Below are 22,161 nucleotides of genomic sequence, written 5' to 3' on the forward strand. Positions count from 1 at the left end.
TTTGGTGTACACTGGAAGGCCGAGAACCAGAGATTCAACTTCAGCTTCTCCTTTAAGACTTACTCACAAACACAACTGCTTAAGGTGTGCTGCCATCTCATGGCCAAACCTGTGTTACAATCAAATGACAAGCAGTTAGATCAAAAAGTGAAGCAGCTATAGGAACATGATTATTGAGGAAGAATAGTAACTTGGGTAGTCAGTGCAGGAGCATGGGCTTCGATGCATTCTTTGATAGGGCTATTGATTGACATTTGTGGCTTAAGGGCTCCAGGGAGTAACATCCCCACAGGCCCACAGGGAGTGTACCTACGCCCAGAGGGACATTTTAATCTCTAATCCCCTGTGACTCAGTTTACGGGAAGAGAAGGGCAAAGAAACCATGAGACTTATGGGACATTTCCACCCCTAAGTCCCCTGTTGGACAAGGACTGATAAGGTAACTGGGCAAGGCCAATGGGAGAAAACCACATCTTTCTGGACCCCATGTTGGTACCCCCCCATCTTTAAGGGATACAAACCCCTATAAGACAATAGGGGGGGCTCTTCTCCCCCTCCCAGCTGTCCTGGGAGCTGTTTGCTTTCCTAAAATAAAGACTTTGCTTGCTTGCTGCCTGTGTGTTTGTGAAGTTCATTCTTCCGCTGTGTGAATAAGAACCCGGATTCCAGCAACATCTTTCTGGCATCAATATGGCAATCTAAAACAAAACACACACACCCTCTGGGAGAAGCCATGCTCGAGCTGACGGTCTGTGGTGGCTACTAGCACCGCTCTGCTGGCAGAAGCCTGTGATGGTGTCTGTCAGGCACTGCCCAGTAAGCAAATCTGAATAGCGGGCTGAGCCTAAAAAGAAAGTTCAAATATTCCCAATGCAGATAGGCCTGTATATAGATTCCATGCCCACATTCTCTCTTAGGTAAAAAAGAGTAGCTAGGCTTGTGCATGAGTTCAGAATGTGGCAAGTTTGCGGGAGTTCCAGTCATGGTTTAGTGGTTAACGAACCCGACTAGCGTCCATGAGGTTGCGGGTTTGATCCCTGGCCTCACTCAGTGGGTTAAGGATCTGGCCTTGCTGTGAGCTGTGGTATAGGTCGCAGACGCGGATCAGATCCTGCGCTGCTGTGGCTGTGGTATAAGCAGACGGCTACAGCTCCAATTCAACCCCTAGCCTGGGAACTTCCATATGCTGTGAGTGCGGCCTTAAAAGAAAAAAAAAAAAAATGTGGCAAGTTTGTGCTGAAAAGAGGCTGGCAGAAAGGGTATGAGCCCAGGAGAGGCTCTGAAAAATAAATTGTTATCACTCTACTTGGCCTCCCTCTTCTGTGCTGTTCTACCTCCCCTTCCGCGGCCCCAGCCCCTGGTAGCAGTCATGTCCAGTACACGGAGAGCGAGAGTGATCATGGGAGAGGAGCATCAATCTCTGAGAGTGATCATGGGAGAGGAGCATCAATCTCTAAGGCAAATTTAAAGGCCTCTAAGGCAAAGGGGAAATGGAATGGAACAGGGAGTGTCCTGTGGACGCAGGGAGGTAAGGGAAAACAAGAAGCAAACAGATGCAGACCTAAAACGTTAATGTCATCTTTATTGTACAGCACATCTGGTATTTGTGCATCCCGACAAGTATACACAATATAAAATCAAACCTAGCCATTCAAAATTACACTAAATGAAGACTGAACCCATAGTTGCCTCTCTTAAAAAATACACACAATTAACACTGTCCTGCTGTAACAATATTATGGAAAGAGACAGGTAGCACAAGAAGGGAGAGAGTGGAAGAAGTGAAGTTTGTGCCAAAGTTATTTTCTCTTGTTATTGCACTTTTATTCTACACACTTAGTATATTACACTTTCACTTAACACTGGAATAATAAACATTAGTCCTTTAAAACAAACAAAAACATTACATAAACACAGAAGACAACAAGCTGTTCAGACCAATTAATCGCCTTTTCAAGGTGGTCCCCCAATGTCAGGTGTTCACACGTGGTCTCTTCAAATCAGCCCAGTTGGACTGGATGTTAGCAGAGCAGGTGAAGGTAAAAATAAAACCCTTTCAAGAACAGTAGTGCTACTTAAACTCCCCAAGGGAGTCTGCAATACAAGTTTCTCAAGGTCACGCCCTCCCAACTCATTGAAACATCACACTAGCCCCCACCCACCCCATCCCCTTATTTTTATTTAAAAGGATAAAGCTTTTTTTTTTTCTTTTAAAGAAAGAGTGGGTTATTTGATCCAGCAAATTCAAACATCAAGCTTTGAAAACTCAAAGAAAGCAATTATTCTTTTAGCAATGGACTCTTCAAGGGCCATTTATCTCACTCTGACACATAGGGACTTCGCAGTTTCCCTGATTAGTCAGATGGAATACCACACATGCCTTCTCTCCAGAGCAAGGTCAGAGGGAGTCTCTGTTCCCCAAAGTGCTATTGTAATCACCAATCCCCCATGGCTTCTCAGTGCTAAATAGCCCCCAAATAAAGTGTCATTCAGTGCAGTTATCACTTTGCAGCCCTGCCACCCCAAACCACTTCTCTGATCAGGAAAAAACACTTTGACCACAACTCTTTGGCAGCTCAAGCAAAAACGCAAAAAAAAAAAAAACCCAAAAAAACCAAAACGCATTGGATAGCAACAACAGGTACTGTTGAGAATTTCACCTGTCCCCTGTTTCTATCCATGGTCGTAATGTAGCTTTCCCTTCACTCTTTCCTTGAATTTTAGTGTTAAAATTTGGAGAAGGTACTGCCTAGGCTCTGTCCTCTTGAAACTGATGGAGTCACAGGTGACTCTTTGGTCTGGGAAGAACCAGCACAGGTCTCCTTCCCAGAGAAGTGAAAGGCTTGCTCAGTCAGTGAGCCACTCTGCAGAGGATCAAGGGAACCAGGGCTAGCCTGGGGAAACCTCGCCCAAAAGAGAGCATTCCTCCACCCACCCTGAATGACCTTGCCGCTGGCTCCCCAGGCACAAGGGCAGCTGCTCTGGAGCCCCAGGCTCCACCACTTCTGATTGCTCCGCAGGAAGATCCCTCACTTGGTTCTGAAGCAACTTAAGTGACCTGACTTCAAGCACATTAAAAATGGCCAGGTGATCATTTTCAGGCTGGGGTAAACTGCTCTAATGAAGTTGGGAAGAAGGACGGATACACGGTAAGGGTAATTCTTTCGGCCCATCCTTCCTTGTCCCCCAGCCACCATCTCACCTCATGACTTGAGAGCACACACAACCAAAGCTAGGAGGTAAAAATTTCAGGACTTTGGTCTTGTTGAGCCCTCTCCAGTCCAAGTGCTGCCAGACTTTGAATATCTAGTGTCTTCCCAAGTAATATACAATACAGTACATTTTATGGCATCCCATCACTTAAATAATGGGTGCCAAGGAACACGAACCCCAAATTAGCAGACAATGTTATAAAACAAAAGCAAGGTATATGCATGTTATACATATGTATTCCTGTACTCAGCCTGCTGAGTGTTTAAATAACACTTCCAAATATCTACATGTGGACTCTGGCTGGCCTGGGGACTTTCGGGAATATTTTTGCATCTTTTCTCAGAATACTTTTTAAAAAAAATGAACGGTAACCCAGCTACTCGCCCCCTTAGCTAAGCATTAGCCTTTCCCTTGCTCCCTCCCTGTTCAGGCAAAAAATGTGGGGAATCTGCTAGAGAACTGTGTCTGAGAACAGGCTAAGCCACCGGGGAATAAACTGAAAAGGGACTCTGGGTGGGAAAAAACCTAACCCCCCCATGTGTAAATGGGAGTATGGACTAAGCTGCCCAAAGAATGTTAGGAATGTGGGCTCCACAATGGGAGCACAGAGCCCTGATTAGAGCTGGAGTGAAAAGACCGGCTGGAAAGGGGGACGATGCAAGACCTTCCTTGACAGTTCATACAGAACAGATTTATAGTGCTTTTTAGGCTAAAGGAATAGCTTGGGGGCCCCAGTGAATTGCTGAATGTGCTCCAAAGGGCCATCCAACTCTTCACCATCCAGGAGTCATCTCTGCCTGGGAGGGTCTCAGGTTGCCCAGCAAGCATCAATCCCCTCAGGGGCTCTCTTGAATGAGTCAATGTCCAATTCTTCTGCCGACAGGTGAGGGGAAGGAAAGAAATCAGGAGTGAAAGAGCAAAGTCTTTGCTTTCAAGTAGAATCATCGAGTCCTCGGTTTGGCCTCTCAGAATGTGACTTGCAGAGCCGGTCCATGATGCCCTGGAGCATGGGCTGGACAATGCCCAAGAGAGGCCTCTGAGAGGGGTCACTATCCCAGCAGGCTTCCATCAACTGCCAGCACTCCTCATCAAATACTGGAAGGCGTTCTGGACGGGCCCCTGGAGAGAGGAGCATGGAAATAAGACCAGAGGCAGTGGGAAGGGGAGCAACACGATGAAGCGGCTCGATCAGCTCATAGGCTGATAACCCAGTTGGGTAGTGCTGACAAATGCAGTAAGCTTTGGCTGCAAACACTAGGTTAGAACCTAATAGTAATAGCGATGAAAAACTGGAACGCGCTAGCATAGGATGCTGAAGAATTAGAAATTTTAAAGAAAAAAGCATTTTTTTTTTTTTTTTTTTTTAAAACAGCCACACCTGCAGCATATGGAAGTTCCTGGGCTGGGGGTCAAATCAGAGCTACAGCTGCCAGTCTACGCCACACCCACAGCCACACCAGATCCTGAGCTGCATCTGCAACCAATGCTGCACCTTGTGGCAACACCAGATCCTTAACCCACTGAGCAAGGGCAGGAGTTGAACCTGAATCCTCACAAAGACCATATCAAATCCTCACCCACTGAGCCACCATGGACACTGCTAAAGAAAAAAAGCTGTTCTGAGAGTTCAGAACCACGCTGCCTGGAAGCAAGGGTTTGACCTAAATGTCTTTTCTGGATTCCCTCATGTGGAAATGTGTATGCCATGGAGTGGCCCTCAGAGAGGGTTATGGGACGCCCCAGTGGCAGTGCCTGGTCTCAGTCTGCTCTTGCCAGAGGATAGAGGGCAAAGCGGGGCTCATGGCTCTTACCTCTCCGCACGTTGTTCCAGAGATGGTCTTTGCTGGTACACCTCTCAAATGCCTCGGGGAGCTTGACAGAGCCTGAGCAGATATACCAGAAAAGAATGCCAAAAGCGTAGACATCCACAGAATTGTCATACTTCCCTAGAGCAGGAAAGGGTGACAAGTAGTGAGCCAGGGAGGGAATCAACAGCATCACCACTAACTTGTGTCTGCAGAGGTCTTTACACATTTTTTTCTAAAGCCTTTAACATCCATTATCTTTCTCTTTTTTTTTTAGGGCCACACCCATGGCATATGGAGGTTCCCAGGCTAGGGGTCAAATCGGAGCTGCAGCTGCCAGCCTACACCACAGCCACAGCAATGCCAGATCGGAGCTACTTCTGCAACCTACACCACAGCTCACGGCAATGCTGGATCCTTAATCCACTGAGTGAGGCCAGGGATCAAACCTGCATCTTCATGGATACTAGTCAGAGTCATTTCTGCTGAGCCACAGCGGGAACTCCAACATCCATTATCTTTTATAACAAACCTGTTAGACAGGATACCTTTATAATGCCCATAATAACAAATACTATGGCGCTGGGAGGGCAAAGCTAGAGATTAAGAGAGTCAAGACTGGAACCTGACAAAGGAGAAGGAAAGTAGGACCCTTATTTTAACCGGACAGTCAAAAAGATTAATTCTGAAAGGTCATGTTAGGGAAATAAAGTTGGGAAACACAGATGGGTAGATAGGTTGGGACCAGAATATAAAGATTTTTAGGGAGTTCCTGTCATGGCACAGCAGAAACGAATCAGACTAGGAACCATGAGGTTGTGGGTTCGATCCCTGGCCTTGCTCAGTGGGTTAAGGATCTGGTGTTGCTGTGAACTGTGGTGTAGGTCGCGTTGCTGTGGCTCTGGCGTAGGCTGGTGGCCACAGCTCTGATTTGACCCCTAGCCTGGGAACCTCCATATGCCAGGGGTGTAGCCATAAAAAGGACAAAAAGACAAAAAAAAAAAAAAAAGATTTTTAAAATCAGATAGATGAGTCTGGATTCAGTGGGCAGTAGGAGTCATTTATGCTTTAGAGCAGAGGGTAACATGAAGAATTTTTTTTTTTTTTTTTTTGTCTTTTTGCCATTTCTTGGGCCTCTCCTGGGGCATATGGAGGTTCCCAGGCTAGGGGTCGAATCAGATCCGTAGCTGCCAGCCTACACCAGAGCCACAGCAATGCGGGATCCGAGCCGCATCTGCAACCTACACCACAGCTCATGGCAACGCCGGGTCTTTAACCCACTGAGCAAGGCCAGGGATCGAACCACAACCTCATGGGTCATAGTCGGATTTGTTAACCACTGAGCCACGATGGGAACTCCTCCCCAAATGGATTTCTTTCTTGTCTTGCTTACTTCTATTTGGCAATTTTCCTCATATTTCCCCTTCCTCAGTCTCCAGAATTTTCTTTACTCCATAACATGGTTGGACTCTAGAGACAGAAAGACCCAGGCTCCAATGCCAGCCTCATTACTTCTAGCTCAGTGTTTTGAGGTGGGTTTCCTCATGAATCTGGCTTCAACTTAACTTTATCCAGGATATGGACATAAAAATGCATCAATAGCATCACAGAATTGTCATGAGGATCAAATGGAACAAAACATATGATATAATATACCCACACTGCCTAACTTAAAGAATATACTTAATAAAGATACTGAGTTTCCTCCCCACTTACTCTGTTTTCCAGATCTGACTCAATTTCTATCCAAAAAATCTTATCTCTACCACAAAAGCATCAAATGTTTCTCTTCTGAACACCAAGATTATTATATTATGTAGCACTTGATTACATGCTGTCTTATACTGCTTCCTAAATTATTTTATCTCTCAATATATCTCTGTTTACTGTAAGTTCTTTAATGATAAAGGACGATTCTTGGAGTTCCCATCGTGGTGCAGCAGAAACAAATCCCACTAGGAACCACGAGGTTGCGGGTTCAATCCCTGGCTTCACTCAGTGGGTTAAGGATCCGGCGTTGCCATGAGCTGTGGTGTAGGTTGCAGGCATGGCTCGGATTTGACATTGCTGTGGCTATGGTGTAGGCTAGAAGCTGCAGCTCTGATTGGACCCCTAGCCTAGGAATCCCCATATGCTGCAGGTGTGGCCCTATAAGACAAAAAAAAAAAAAAAAAAAAAAAAAGACGATTCTTATATAGGAGTTACTCAATTAATACTTTATGATTAAATAATTGGTCGACTCTGGCAATTATGGAACTAACAGCCTAGAGAGACATCCAAAAGAGTAGCTGGTGACTGCTGGTTACACTTTTCTTTCTTGCCCCTTGACCTCTGTACTTTTCCACCTACTTGTCTTAGGTTCCCCTCTTCTGGTTTCTCCCTTGCCTGTGCCTGACCTGCCATTGGTACTTATAGATCCTACTTGGCCCAAGAGGTAGAGTCGGTTAAAATACACAGCCCTCCCCACGCCACCCCCTGCCCTACAGCTTACCTGTGAAAAGTTCAGGGGCCATATGGATTGGTGTCCCCACAATGCTGCCTGACATCATGGCCTCTGGCTTGCAGAATCCTAAGTCAGTGATCTTGGCCCGGTCCTGCTTGTCCAACTGCCAACAAAGCAGGGCTTAGAGTCACTCTGTGCCTGGCCCCGCATATAGTGCTCAGCTGCAGACCCAAGCTCAAAAGTAGGCATTGACCTCAAAGTGGTACCTAATCAATTCTGCCTCCAGTCTCCCTGTCTCCAGATTCACTCCCATTACTCTCTTCTCCCCAGACTGTAAGCAACCATATGGCAAGGGCTGTCTTTTTCATCTTTGCATCCCTAGCACTTAGCATAGTGCGTGGCACATATCTTGGAAGAAAGAAGGACATTGAGGAAAATACATCAGTTCCTGATTCTCTTCCGACCTCCAGACCCCAGGGCAGAAGGCTGCTAAGTAAGAAGGTTGAAGTCCTCTGGTCACTGAGGAGAGTTCCTGAATTCCCTCTAGCTTCTTGTCCTAAGGTTCAAGACAATAAACCTACGTCTCAGGTGAATGGATAAAGATGTGGTACATATGCACAATGGAATACTACTCAGCCACAAAAAAATAATGACATAATGCCATTTGTAGCAACATGGATAGACCCAGAGGTAATCACACGAAGTCAAAGATAAATATTATACCACTTATATGCAGAATCTAAAATATGATACAAATGAACTTATTTATAAAACAGACTTACAGACATAGAAAACAAACTGATGGTTATGAAAGAGGAAAACGGGTGGGGTAGGGACGAATTAGGAGTTTGGGATTAGCAAATACAAACTACTATGTATAAAATAAACAACAAAGTCCTACTGTAGAGCACAGAAAACTATATTTAATGGAAAAGAATGTGAAGAGGAATATATATGTATAAGGGAATCACTTGTGCATACCAGAAACTAACACAACATTGTAAATCAACTATACTTCAACAAATTTTTTTTTTTAAATTATGTCTTATTTGGTTGTTCACAAGCCTCTTAGGTTTTGGCCTATAATTTTAAGAAGATACTTCCTTTCCCTCCAAATTGCCATCATCTTTATAAATCATTTAAGTGTTGCCAGAGACACTTTAATGAGAATCTAATATATTTGCAAGAGGAGTATGTCAAAAGATTCTTTATAATTTAGATAACAGGACTGGTAGGTTCATGACTCTCTTACCTTTTAAGGTGTTTTTACCCATCTCAGTCCTCATTCCGCATCTCTGTCAAACCCTAATCAATAACAAGACTTGGAATCCTCAAAAATATCAATGTCACAAAAGCAAAAAAAGGCAGGACTATTCTGGATTAGAAGAGGCTAAGGAAATACGACAAAATGCACTGTATGATCTTTGGACTGGATTTTGGACCAAACAAACAGACCATAATTGGGACAGCTGGACATGTCTGGACCAAGTGGGAAATGTTAACATAGGCTGTATATTAACTATCATTATTGTATCAATTTAAATTTCTTGGGTGTGATAATGGCATTTTAATTATGTTGAAGAATGTCCTTTTCTTTAGAAGATACCAGCGGAAGAATTTAGGAGTGGTTTCACCTGCAACTTACTTTCACATAACTCAGTTAAAAAAAAAAAAAAAAAAAAAAAAAAAAGTGTGTGTAGAGAGAGAGGGAAAGAGAAACAAAGGGAAACTCGGTAGGAGAGAGAATATGACTCTGGGTGAAGAGTATATGGGTCTTCATTGTACCACTCTTTCAGCTTTTCCGTAAATTAAAATCTTTTTTACCAGTGTTGGGAGAAAAAAACCTTAAGCAATATAAGCTAAGCCTACGATGCAACGCCTCCCTAAGCATCAAGTCCAAAACACCATCTATCCCCTCTGCTGTGAACCGCACTCCTTTCCCTCCAGTCTTTTCCCAAGACCAACTTAAAGGTACGTGTACGCTCCCTGCAAAGGTCACTTACACACGGAGGCAGGGAGTTATCCTGGGGAAACAGCTCTCACTTACCAGTACATTTTTCAGTTTGATATCACGGTGGACAAGTCCTTGGCTGTGCAGGAAGCGGATTCCTTCCACCACATCTAGTGCTATCTGCAAACGTGTCTCCAGGGTCAGCCCAGCCTTAGGGAGACAAAAGGGCTTACTTGTCGCTAACAAGACAACTCCTCAATCCCACCTGCTTACACCAACTAGAGAGCGCCTTCTGCAGGGTACTGGAAGACTAACCACACTAAGGTGCACCAGGGCAGAAAAGTGGATGAGAAAAAGAGAAGAAGAAGGCAGTCAGGAGAGGAAACAGGCACAGCAAGGAAGGGCACGCTCTAAAGGCCAAATCAGATCCCTTGGGGGCAGCACTCAGGTCAGTGGGATGATCCCCAAAAGTGACTAAGGAGAGCTGCAACCAAACGCCTAAAGGTGCACTCATCCTGAACACTGAACAAACTCCACAACTGCCTGGGAGGCTCAAAGTGAGTATTTCTGGGACTCTCAAGCAGGTTTACTTCCATTGCTCTGTAGGCCTTATTAGCCCAGGTTTGGTTTCATGGATTCAAATACCAAAGTCACTCATCTTACTTCTACCAAGCCTCTAATTTGGGCTCTCTTGAATTCTACAGAACATTACATCACTCATCCAAAAGCCCCAAGTTGGTTCTCTAAGCTGCTTATGGAAAAGCATCACACAGTGCGGGGCCTAACTCCCCTGAAATGAAGACAGAAAGCCACTTGGAGAGTCATTTCCTTCATCATATTGTTTTCTCATGGCTCCTATAAGCTGTTTTTCTTTTCTTTTGGTCACATTTGAGACATGTGAAAGTTCCCAGGCTAGGGATCAAATGTGCGCCACGGCAGTGACAACACCGGATCCTTAACCTGCTGAGCTACCAGGGAACACCGTGCAAGTATGTCTAAGGATTCTTGTCTTACTTTGTCAGTTCATAAGGACACTGGTACAAGAGGCACCTATGAGAAGGGAACCTCTCTAATATCCCCAGGGTTAGTTTTTCCAGCTCCAAGACAGGGAACAAAAGCAACCTCTCTACTTCCTGCTTGCTGGCTGTTTTAGATGAGGGGAACTCAACATCCAACCAAGAGTATTTCACTTTCATTCAGAATCTTTCAATAGCTTCTCATTGTTTATGACCGAATTTGAATTCCATGGAAATTCTTAACATTTTTGTCTTCTGTAATTTGTTCCCAACATTTCTTCGCACATATCTCCCCTCTATTCCCAAAATGAACCAGCTGCTCCCACCTAGCTAGTGTCCTTCAAATGTTCTGGGCATTCTACTACTCCTTCCCTCTGGTATGGCCTCTTCTTTCCAACTGCTCAAAGTTTACCCATCAGGGTGTACTTATCAAACTTGAAAGCCACCTGTTCATGAAATAGTCACTGACTACATTTCTTTTAAAAGCCCCTGAGAAATACTTTTGGTTATCCCCTTATGGTGCTTAATACAGGGCTTTGTACAAAGCCGTCACTGCTAAGTATTTGTTGACAACAAAAACTGGCTTTATTCATTGAGAGCAAAAAAAGAGAAGGAATGGCAGAGTTACAGGAAGCTTTTCTGTTCTTCTGTGCAGTCCCGATTTTTACCACAACCATGAGAGATACAAAGTGGGGAACTGCAGTGGTATGGATATAAACTGGGCCAAAAAACAGGTGGAGAAATTTTTTTTTTAGGTTTTTTGGAAATAAAGGTAATATAGCTTGATTATTCCAACAATGCTGTGAGTAAAGAAGAAGGAGGAAAAACCAGAGAAGACCCATAGAGACCCATGCTAGTTGGCTCTCACACCCTCCTTGCCCACCTCACCTTCAGCCCGGTGTACAGGTCTCGGTGCAGCCGCTCCATAATGAGCAGCACAGCGATGCTGGAGCCGCCACCATAGTTGTAGTCGATGACAGAACCGTGCAGATCCACCAGTCGCTCATGCTTCGGCAGAGACCTGGTGAGGAGCAGAAGGGTCTGGGCTACAGCGTTGTGCTGCTGTCTTGCACAGCAGGCCACACGAAGGAAAAATAATCATGAGACAGCGCTTAGTCCAGGCACAGAGATAATAGACCTCAGGACAGAGAAGGTGAAGAGAGTGGTCTCTCTAACAAGGACAGAGAACCATGGAATCTCAAAACTGATAGGCCTTGGAGTTCCCTGCTGTCTTAAGTGGGTTAAGAATCTGGCAGGGTCACAGCTGTGAGTCTGGTTACTGCTGTAACTCCAGTTCAATCCCTGGCCCAGGAACTTCTGCATGCTGTGAGTGCAGCCAAAGGAAAAAAAACAAAAACAAAACCAAAAAACAGATAGGCCTTAAGGACTAAGGAGAAAAGTCAAATGGAAGGATGGGTCTGAGAAATCAAGACGGTGGGGAAAAGGCAGGCAAAGGTAGCAAAGGCCTTGAAGAGAGCACATTTTTGGGCAAGGCACTGAAACACTGATCTACAGCACTTTGAGACATAGGAATGGAGAGACAAGGCATACTATAACTCTTAGTATGGATTTTTTTTTTTTTTTTTTTTGGTCTTTTCATCTTTTTAGGGCCACACCCACGGCATATGGAGGTTCCGAGACTAGGGGTCTAATCAGAGCTGTAGCCGCCAGCCTACGCCACAGTCACAGCAATGCCAGATCTATGCCAAGTCTGCGACCTACACTACAGCTCACAGCAACGCCGGATCCTTAACCCACTGAACGAGGCCAGGGATCAAACCCATGTCCTCATGGATATAGTCGGGTTCGCTAACCACTGAGCCACAAGGGGAACTCCTCAGTACAGAATTTATACAAGGCTTCTAACTTCTTCTCTAGATCATTTCCCAAAGACGAATGAGACGAGAACCTACCTCATGTAGTGAAACTCCAAAGCCAGGTCATTCCAGTGCTTCTCATCTGGAGGGACAACTGACTTGAGGGCACAAGGGAAGTGTCCCCCCCAGTTGTCACACAGGTACACCACACCATACTGGCCCCGGCCCAGTTCCTGTCCTAGTTTAGGTTTACCTATAAGGTACAGAGACAAAGATGAGGCAGGAGGGATGGGAACGTGCGGGGCAACCTCCCTAAGATTCTTAGATGCACACCTGCCTAGAAGTGGAAGTCTTAATCCCGCCAGAGAAGGAAATGTGGATGGTTTCAAAACCAGGGCTAACCTAACTGCTTTAATTAAAATAAACTTAGTCGTGTTAGATATACACAGCAAGACCAAACAGACTTCAGGAATTCAAAACTACATCAATGGGTGCTTGGGCAGCTTCACAAGGAAGCAGCTTTAGACACTGGGATTTTCCGAGTTTGGATGTGAGGATGTCAGGCATCGAGAACCTTCCTCCAATTCACTAGGGGAAAAAAAAGGACTCACGATGCAGCAAGACATCCTGCAAAGAACGGCTTTCCAGAGAAAGGCGGGCCAGGCGGGGAGCATGATCTTTCCGAACCTTCAGCCATAGATCTTCAGTTTTCTCCAACCGGCCTGAGTGGCCGGCTTCCAGCTAGCAAGGAAAAAGAGGAAAGAAGGTGACTTTTCTTGTTTTTTTTTTTTTTTTTGTCTTTTGAGAGCAGTGCTCGCGGCATGTAGAGGTTCCCAGGCTAGGGGTCGAATCGGAGCTGCAGCTGCCGGCCTACGCCGGAGCCACAGCAACTCGGGATCTGAGCCACATCTGCCACCTACACCCCAGTTCATGGCAATGCCAGATCCTTAACCCACTGAGCAAGGCTAGGGACTGAACCCATGTCCTCATGGATACTAGTTGGGTTCGTTAACCACTGAGCCACAATGGGAACTCCAGAAGTTGACTTCTTTGACTTCTCTATGCCTTCAGGTCTCCAGTTTTGGCTTCCTCACCTATTTTACAGGGATTACGCTATCGACCTCATGAGGAGACCTGTGAGAATTAAATAAGATGTGTGTGACATAGCTCAGAGATTGGAAGGTAGTAAGCTCTCAATAAATAATAATTTCTCCTCCTGGACGCATAATCACATCGACCCACCCTCCCCTCTGCACACTTGTACACTTAGGCACACACTCCCCCTAAAGGGACAAGCAGATGTCACGTAACTTCAAACTACTATGGAAGCTGCAAAGTCACCCCTTTCTGTTGTTTATTTCTAAACCACTATATAAACTCATACAACATTCCCAGCCCTCGATTTTCATTCCTTACTCAGTGAAAAGGGGAGAAATTAATTGAGTTCCTTCCATTCTTTCTAGAGTAATAAAAATATCTACATGAAAAATTGATTGATGAAGCACCCTGTAACTTAGTATTATCCTTTAATAGAATAGAAAGAAAATATACCAATGACTTTTAAAAATTATATAGGAATTCCCCTTGTGACTCAGCAGTATGAATGAACCTGACTGGTATCCATGAGGACGTGGGTTCTATCCCTGGTCTTGCTCAGTGGGTTAAGGATCCTGTGTTGCCATGAGCTATAGTGTAGGCCACAGATGTAGCTTGGATCTCGCATTGCTGTGGCCGTGGCATAGGCTGGCAGCTGCAGCTCCAATTCCACCTCTAGCCTGGGAACTTCCATATGCAGTGGGTGTGGCCCTAAAAAGAAAAAGAAAAAAAATTATATAGTAAGCAGAAGACAAAACATTCCCCGGTGGACGAGGGCCTTTTCTGCTGCATCCAGTTATATGTCCTTTCCTAAGTACCCACCTGCCGCAAGGAGGCTGCAAAAGCCTCATGAGAGCTGTTGAGCCGAGTCCGGAATTGGCTGCAAATGCTCTTGGCCAACTTGGAGGCACTGAGGCTCTCAATTGCTTCCTGGGCCACCTTCCTCTTCCACTCCAGTGTGATGGCAGGTGGGCTCACCCATGTGATGCGCTGGATGATCTGTCAGGATGAGGACAGTGAGAACCGTCAGGAATGGGAGATGGGAGCCACTAGAAAGAACCAACACCCTTCCCTCTCTGGGTTACCCACTCACTAGGTGCAGGGTCTTAAGATGGGAGCCGTGTGAAGTCCAACACTCCTTTCCCATTGCATCTACCTCAGAATTGGGGCTCAGCCCAATGGAAAACTTCAGAGAACACCAGGCCGAGTCTGCACGTTCACAAACCCTCAATACATTACTTTCAGTGCTGGGGTGCCTGGTAAATCCCCTTCTAAAGTCAGCAAATAACTCAATGTAAGAGCCAGGTCAAACTCCAGAAAAGAGGAGTTCCCGTCGTGGCGCAGTGGTTAACAAATCCGACTCGGAACCATGAGGTTGCGGGTTCGATCCCTGGCCTTGCTCAGTGGGTTAATGATCCAGCGTTGCCGTGAGCTGTGGTGTAGGTCGCAGACACAGCTCTGATCCCGAGTTACTGTGGCTGTGGTGTAGGCCAGTGGCTACAACTTCGATTAGACCCCTAGCCTAGGAACCTCCATATGCTGTGGGAGCGGCCCCAGAATAGGCAAAAAGACAAAAAAAAAAAAAAACAAAAAAAAAAAACAAAAAAAAAAACTTCAGAAAAGAAACCATACTCCTGGCCTTTGGCAACAAAGCGGTTCTGAGAAAACACATAGGTTGGGAAAAAGAAATACGAAAAAGCTAGTGAAGGTGAGTCTTATGGCTCCATAAAATATCATTTAGACACATCACTTTTAAGAGTTAAAAGGGAAACTATTAATAATTATTTTGGAACAGGCAGAAGCCAGAATTCTCCCAGGCAGGCAAAGCGGGACAAATGGCCACCGTACATGGACAGAAGACCCTAGATACCAGGTTCTCTTGGAGTGACTAAGATTCATGTGAGCCAACTAGGGGCTGCAGAATGTTTTCCTCAACAACCTCTACCTGTTTGATTTGCTCCCATAGCATCCTTGTAACTGAGGACCCTGAGTGAAACGTGACTTCAACATGGTAGGCAGCATTTAAGATCTGAAAGAGAATACACAAAAGAAAGTCAATATGCCCTGTGTAGACTGGCTAATTAAAAAATGCAATAAATAATCTTTATTTTAAAAACACGGTCGAGGGAGTTCCCATTGTGGCACAGTGGAAACAAATCTAACTAGGAACCATGAGGTTGCGGGTTCGATCCCTGGCCTCACTCAGTGGGTTAAGGATCTGGCATTGCTGTGAGTTGGCGTAGGTCGCAGATGCAGCTTGGATCTGGCGTTGCTGTGGCTGTGGCGTAGGCCGGCAGCTACAGCTCTGAGACCAAAAAAAAAAAAAAAAAAAAAAAAAGCCAACTCAATAACATAAAATAAAAACATGGTCCAGGGAGTTCCCATCATGGAGCAGCAGAAATGAATCCAACTAGGAACCATGAGTTTCAGGTTCAATCCCTGGCCTTGTTCAGTGGGTTAAGGATCCAGGGTTGCCATGAGCTGTGTTGTAGGTCGCAGACGTGGCTCAGATCTGATGTTGCTGGTGCTGTGGCTGTGGCTGTGGCTGTGGGTGTGGTGTAGGCCGGCAGCTGTAGCTCCGATTGGACCCCTAGCCTGGGAACCTTCATATGCCGCAGATGCGGCCCTAAAAAGCAAAAAAAAAAAAAAAAAGTCCAATTTCCAGGTTACCAAATCTATCCCTTAATAAATACGCAGTCACTGCAGGTTGATCGTCTATTTCGTGCCTATTTGGGCCCCTACTTCATCTTCAATTTCTTGTGCATCGACTTCACGCCAGCTTTACAGTTCATAAGCACTTCCCACAGGCAGTGGTCATGAGGTAGGATAACAAAATGAAATTCAAACTGGACTGGCAAAAACTTGAAAGGGAACTTCTTAGCTAATCTGAAGTTGGGCTCATGGATGGATTCTGTTTCATGTATCATCTGTGACAGGCTCTTAACCCCCTTTTGAGTACCTGTTTGAGATAATTACTGGTGATGTGAACCGAGACGTCCTGAGACTTCTCGAGGCTCTGCAGACACCGTTCCAGGGTTCCGACAAAGCTCTCTCGTAGGTAATCCACAGAGCTGATCAGCTTGTTAGCCACTGCCTGATTAAGCCTGGAGATGATGAGCTCCTGGATCTGTCGGATGCAGCATTTGATCTCTCTGGTGCCCACTGGTTCTCCATTCTCAGGGACAATGACATCTATGGAGGCAGAGCAAAAAGCTAGCTGGCTGGAGTTCCCGTCGTGGCTCAGTGGTTAGTGAATCTGACTAGGAACCATGAGGTTGCAGGTTCGATCTCTGGCCTTGCTCAGTGGGTTAAGGATCTAGTGTTGCCGTGAGCTGTGGTGTAGGCCGCAGATGCAGCTCAGATCCCACATTGCTGTGGCTGTGGCTGTGGCTGGTGGCTGGTGGCTGGTGGCTACAGCTCCGATTCGATCCCTATCCTGGGAACCTCCATATGCCGTGGGTGTGGCTCTAGAAAAGACAAAAAAAAAGCTAGGTGGCTGTGAGGGGAAGGGGAAGGCACACTGAAGAAAGGCATCTCCCTAATCAGAGCCAAGGAGCTACCACAATGACGGCTGCAGAACACATTCAGTTGACAAACTGACTCCCAGCACGACCAGGGGTCACGCAATGCTTAACGACTTCAGGCACCTAAAAATCCTGAGAAGGAGCAATTGTGTCTAGAATGAGCCTATTGATTTTGTCAGCTTTTATATCACATTTATAGAAGGGGAGGAACAACATTTATTGAGTGCAGACTATGTGAAAGACGCTATAGTATTTCGTATATGTAATCTAATTTAACCCTAACAATAACTTTGTCAGGTGGGTATTATTGGTTACATTTAATATGTCAAGAAAGCACCTCAAAGAGAGATAAAGTGGGCACTGGGAGGAGATAGTATATTTAGGTGGTAAATATACTACCTAAATAAAATAAATAAAATAAAACAGTAAATATACTACCCAAAGCTCATGGATCCAAAGTCTCTGTTCTTTCCCACTTCTAAGCATAGCAATGAGAAAAATCCAAGAGTCAAGAATTCAATTCTAATCCATTACCAGATAAACAAAAAATAACACTGGAATGTTGTCCCTATTATGCTACTACCTCACAGGATTAGAAAAATCTATTTTGGAGTTCCTGCCATGACACAGTGGGTTAAGAATCTGACTGCAGGGAGTTCCTGGTGTGGCCCAGTGGATTAATGAGCTGGCTTGTCTCTGTGGCGATGCTGGTTCCATCCCTGGCCTGGCAGAGTGGGTTAAGGATTCAGTGTTGCCACAGCTGTGGCATTGGTCACAGCTGCAGCTCGGATTCAATTCCTGGACCAAGAACGTCCAATTGTCACAGGTATGGTCAAAAAAAAAAAAAAAAAAAAAATCCAACTGCAATGGCTCAGGTCGCTGAGGAAGTTTGGGTTCAATCCCCAGCCCAGGTGCAGTGGGTTAAAGGATCCAGCATTGCTGCAGCTGCTGTGGGGGTTGCTGCTGTTGCTTGGATTCAATTCCTGGCCTGGAAACTTCCATATGCCACAGTGGCCATAAAAGAAAAGAGAGGAAGGAAAATCTGCTTTGCAAACCAGAAGACAGAAGAACATAAGACAAATCACCTGCAAAAACTCCACTCCTAACAAGGCAGGTCTACTGGTAGAAATTTAAATCAGTGCCACCTTTTCAGAGAAAATCTGGCACTGTCTATCAAAAATTTAAACTAACCAACCAACCAACAAAAAATCTACACACCTTTGACCTACTGTTTCTGCTTCTAGGAATTATTTTTCTAGGAATATACCATTACAAGTCTCATATATGTACATACAATGATGATCAACACAGTACAGGCTGTAATAGCAAAAAAAAAAAGGATAGAAACAGCCTACTGTCCAGCAGTAGGGGAGTAGTTAAATGAATTAAGGTATATCCATTAGAAGAAGACAAATTTCTTCGACCATTTATGGAAACATCGCTAAGATACGGGTTAAGTGAAAAACTGAGGGCAAAGAATATATGGAAGAAACTAGATGACTTGGAGACATCTGTATCTTTATATCGTTGAATAAAGTACCATGTATTTTCAAAAAATAAAAATAAATAAATAAATACTTTATAAACTGCATGTAGAATTACCTTCATTTTAAAGCAAATAAGTATCAGTAATAAAAATCTGGCTCCACAGGACACGTGGCAGCTCTCTTCTAAATCTACTTATCATTGCCTCAAGGATACCAAGAAAGAACTAGAACAAGATAAGAAGAAGCATGTCAGTCCTGTCTAAGATCTAGCCAACTAGGTAAGTAGATACGCAAGTCCGCAATGTGGTTAGTTATTAACAAAGCCAGACACCTAACCTTGTTCCCAGTTCCTCCACATCTGCACTAACCACTGCGTCCCAGGCACCAAACGTGGTACACCTGGCACACGACAGACAATCAAATATGTCACTGTTCTACCTACCTGCCCTGACAACCTTTTATCATGCCCCCTCTGCTGCTGGCATTGATTCTCCCATGTCTTTTATTCAGGCATTGAATTAAATTAAATATTCAGAAGACTTCCGAGGATTTCCACTGCAAGAGAGCAGTTCTCAGCAACTCCTCCCTACTAGCGGAATTGGCCAAAGCGGTATCTTTGTTCATCTTTACAAAGACCTATATGAAATCAAGCATCCTATGCTTGCTAAAGTATATTTCCTTTGCATCTCTAAGTGAGACATAAACATACAGCATCATTCACACACTCACTCATTCTCCAAAGATGTACTGTACAGAGACTCTGTTATTTGCTGCAGGGGATTATGGTGTTGTTTAAAGATCCAGATCATGTTCTCCTTCATTTCTAAGATTTTAGAAAAGAGGGGAACATAAATAACTGTAATAACAAAATAAAAAGTGAAATACACCAGAAATTTCAGTTACAGATGAGATGCTATAGGGAGTTCAGATGAATGTGATCATTATTAGCTGAGAAAATTAAAGGAGTTCCCGTTGTGGCTAAGCAGGTTAAGGACTCAACATTGTCTCTGTGAGGATGCTGGTTCAATCCCTGGCCTTGCTCAGTGGGTTAAGGATCTGGCATTGCTGTGAGGTGTAGCATAGGCCACAGATGCAGCTCAGATCCAGTGTTGCCACGGCTGTGGCATAGGCCTCAGCTACAGCTCCGATTCAACCCCTGGCCCAGGAACTTCCATGTGCTACACAGGTGCCACCATAAAAAGAAAAAAAAAAAATTAAAAAGGCAACTTCATGAAAAATGTTATTTGGAAGAGGCCTTGAAGAATAGGCTGGATTTGAAAATTTGACAAATAAAAGCATTTCAGGTTTAGGACAAGGCATGAGCCAAAAAAAAAAAAAAAAAAAAAAAAAAAAAAAGGTAAAATAAGCATACAGAGGACAGCATACAGTTAAGACCAACTAAAGATGAAATGACAGGAAGGTGCATAGTTGGAAAAAAGACTGAGAAAGTTGGAAACGGCTAGGCTTTGGAAGATCTCAAATACTAGGATAAGGAGCCTTAACTCAGTCTGTAGGAATAGGGAGCCAATAAAGATGAACTGGAGACAGGAGAGAAAGATGTCAGTGAGATCAGTCAGGTAATAAGAGTTCAGCTGGACTGATGAGGAGGACACACAGAAGCAAAGGTACTGTGAGATAGAAAGGACTCAGCAGCACTTGGCAACTGACTAGATGTGGGGACGAGAGAAAGACCGACCCTGATGAGGTTTTGGAGCTGGTTACCAGGAAGACGGTAGCATCAGTAACTAGGAACAGATTAAGAGCCAGCAGAGCATGGAAATTAAGAATATAGGCTCAGGAATCAGACTATCTAGGTTCAAATTCTGCCTCTACTATTTAGTAGCTATGCGACCTTGAGCAAATTATTTAATCTGCCTAAGCCTGAAAAATGGCAATACGTAGGAGTCACCTAGGGAGGTTGTTTTAGGAGAAAAAACAAAAAACGAAAAACTGATGCTAGGTCCCATGTCAGAAATGCTACTTAATAGGTCTGGAGTGGTCTTTAGTGTCGCAAACATCTACATTTTCAAAAAGCCTCCCAGGTGATTCAGATGCTCAGCTATGACTGAGAACCTAAAGGGGACTCTGCAAACCACGTCACTTTAATTAATGGGGGGTAGAGCTAATGTTCATGCAGGGGTCAGTATACAAAGTCAGTAGCATCTAAACCTCGGACACCAAAGCATTTGACCCAATTTTGTTATCAACCATTCCTGAAGAATGGGAACACCAGAAAAGCTAAAACAGCTACTTTGGGAAATCCTCAAAACCAAAGGAGTTTGGTTTTAGGAGCAGTCTGAAAAGAAAATGAGACCACGACACACAAAAAAGAACCAGTAAAGAAGGATGGGCCATGCCCAAGGAGCCAAGGTTAAAGAATGATGTAGTGACATTCTTCAAGCAGCTCTTCTCCAGCTCCATCAAGGTCAAGGGATACAAACTGGAGACTAAAGAGCACTATCGGGATGAATTTACCAAAAGTTGGACTAAGAGTCCCGCGGCAAGTCTGGTGGAATCTTCCAAGCACGTCTCTCAGAACAAGAAAGACCACTTTGGCTAAAAGACTTAAGGCCTTACCAATGACAGTAGGGGCGGCTGAGATTATCCCAAGGTGCCTTCAGCCCTCAGGATTAACCTATTCAGCTTCCAGCTGGAAAAGGGTCCCAGGCCTCTGTGGTCCCTGACCTTACCGAGCTTTCTAGCACCTACCTTTAAACTCCATGTTGGCAGCATCATCCAGAAGTTCCTCCTTCATGGTGTTTAGCGTCTCGACAATCATGTCCTTCATCTCCTCCTGCTTTCGGTTGGCAATATTCATCAGTGATTCATACAACTCATTCTCCTTTTTCCGTGTATATTCCAGGCGTTTGGGAGTAATCTGCAGGTCCCGCTGCATGTCAAAGGCCTGGTTGATAAAGATGTCGAGGCAGCGGCAGTGCACCAGGTTCAGGGCCTTGGCTGCGTCCACCAGGCGAGTCTGGAGCACCTGGTGCGAAAACGTGTTCAAGTGTCTCAGCTTCTCACTTTGCTCCACCAACATGCTCTGAGCTTTGGTGTCCTGGCCGGGGGCCCCACAGTTACAGTGACTACTGCTCAGATAGCCCAGGTCAGTTAGCTGACGATGAAGAGGGGATCTTTCATTCTCCATTCTCCTGGGGGAGGAGTCGATTATCTCCGAGCCCAGCTTCGGCACTTTGAAAAAGAATATGGGAAAGGAGAAATACTTTCGGATTTCCTGCAGCTCTTGTTCATCCCTCTCAGAGAGTTCCTCTTTGTGGAGTGCATAGGTTATCACAGGCAAGAAATCATTCGCCAAGTCACCCAGAACATCCACTGTGGGCCGGAGGCCTTGGCACGGCGCCACCACAATGTCCACTTCCTGGAAGGGGAAGGGGGGTCATATCAGCGCTTCAGGGTCAGAACCAATCCTTGCCTCCCACAGTCCCACACTGAGACCAGATCTATGATGGCTATGTCCCAATCATTTGTCCACCTCCCTCCTCTGTTACCAACACTCCCTGGTGCAGCCTATGCAGGCAGGCACTCATCTAGAGAGAGTGACAAAACAGCTAAGTAGCAAGGATGGCAGTCCCTTTGGTCATTTCAGATAAACAAGACTATTTAGCCGCTGCCTTCCTTTGTTGCTTGGAAACTCCCATTGATTCCCTCTGATGAAGAAATAAGACAAAGAGTGGAAGAAGAACTCTTAACAGACTGGGAGTGCATCTGCCTGAAACATCCCTCCCCCTCTTGTTCTCCTCTCACACCCCTATCCTCACGTTTCTTTTTTTTTTTTTTTGTCTTTTTGCT

General features: G+C 44.9%; 1 protein-coding gene across 13 annotated transcripts in view; it reads right to left on the reverse strand.

The window, feature by feature from the left end:
• Positions 1-1,562: 1,562 nt before the first annotated feature.
• DSTYK (dual serine/threonine and tyrosine protein kinase) overlaps positions 1,563-22,161 on the reverse strand; it is a 76,675-nt gene continuing 56,076 nt past the window's right edge. For 12 of the 13 annotated variants that reach the window (XM_084976802.1, XM_084976806.1, XM_084976807.1 and 9 more), the window contains 11 exons: positions 21,061-21,730; positions 16,300-16,532; positions 15,286-15,369; positions 14,163-14,339; positions 12,857-12,986; positions 12,342-12,498; positions 11,317-11,449; positions 9,509-9,622; positions 7,510-7,624; positions 5,025-5,159; positions 1,563-4,332 (listed from right to left, as the gene is read on the reverse strand). In XM_084976802.1, coding sequence (XP_084832928.1) covers positions 4,145-4,332; positions 5,025-5,159; positions 7,510-7,624; positions 9,509-9,622; positions 11,317-11,449; positions 12,342-12,498; positions 12,857-12,986; positions 14,163-14,339; positions 15,286-15,369; positions 16,300-16,532; positions 21,061-21,730 — 2,136 coding nt within the window. In that variant the 3' untranslated portion in view covers positions 1,563-4,144. Of the gene's footprint in view, positions 4,333-5,024; positions 5,328-7,156; positions 7,625-9,508; positions 9,623-11,316; positions 11,450-12,341; positions 12,499-12,856; positions 12,987-14,162; positions 14,340-15,285; positions 15,370-16,299; positions 16,533-21,060; positions 21,731-22,161 lie in introns of all 13 variants that reach the window. The other variant, XR_014815632.1, reaches the window with a different exon arrangement.

This window comes from Sus scrofa, chromosome 9 (genome assembly GCF_054392235.1).
Source record: "Sus scrofa isolate SSC_HxYL_T2T_F1_AM1 chromosome 9, Sscrofa_HxYL_maternal_Yorkshire_Landrace_v2.0, whole genome shotgun sequence".
Lineage (NCBI taxonomy): Eukaryota > Metazoa > Chordata > Mammalia > Artiodactyla > Suidae > Sus > Sus scrofa.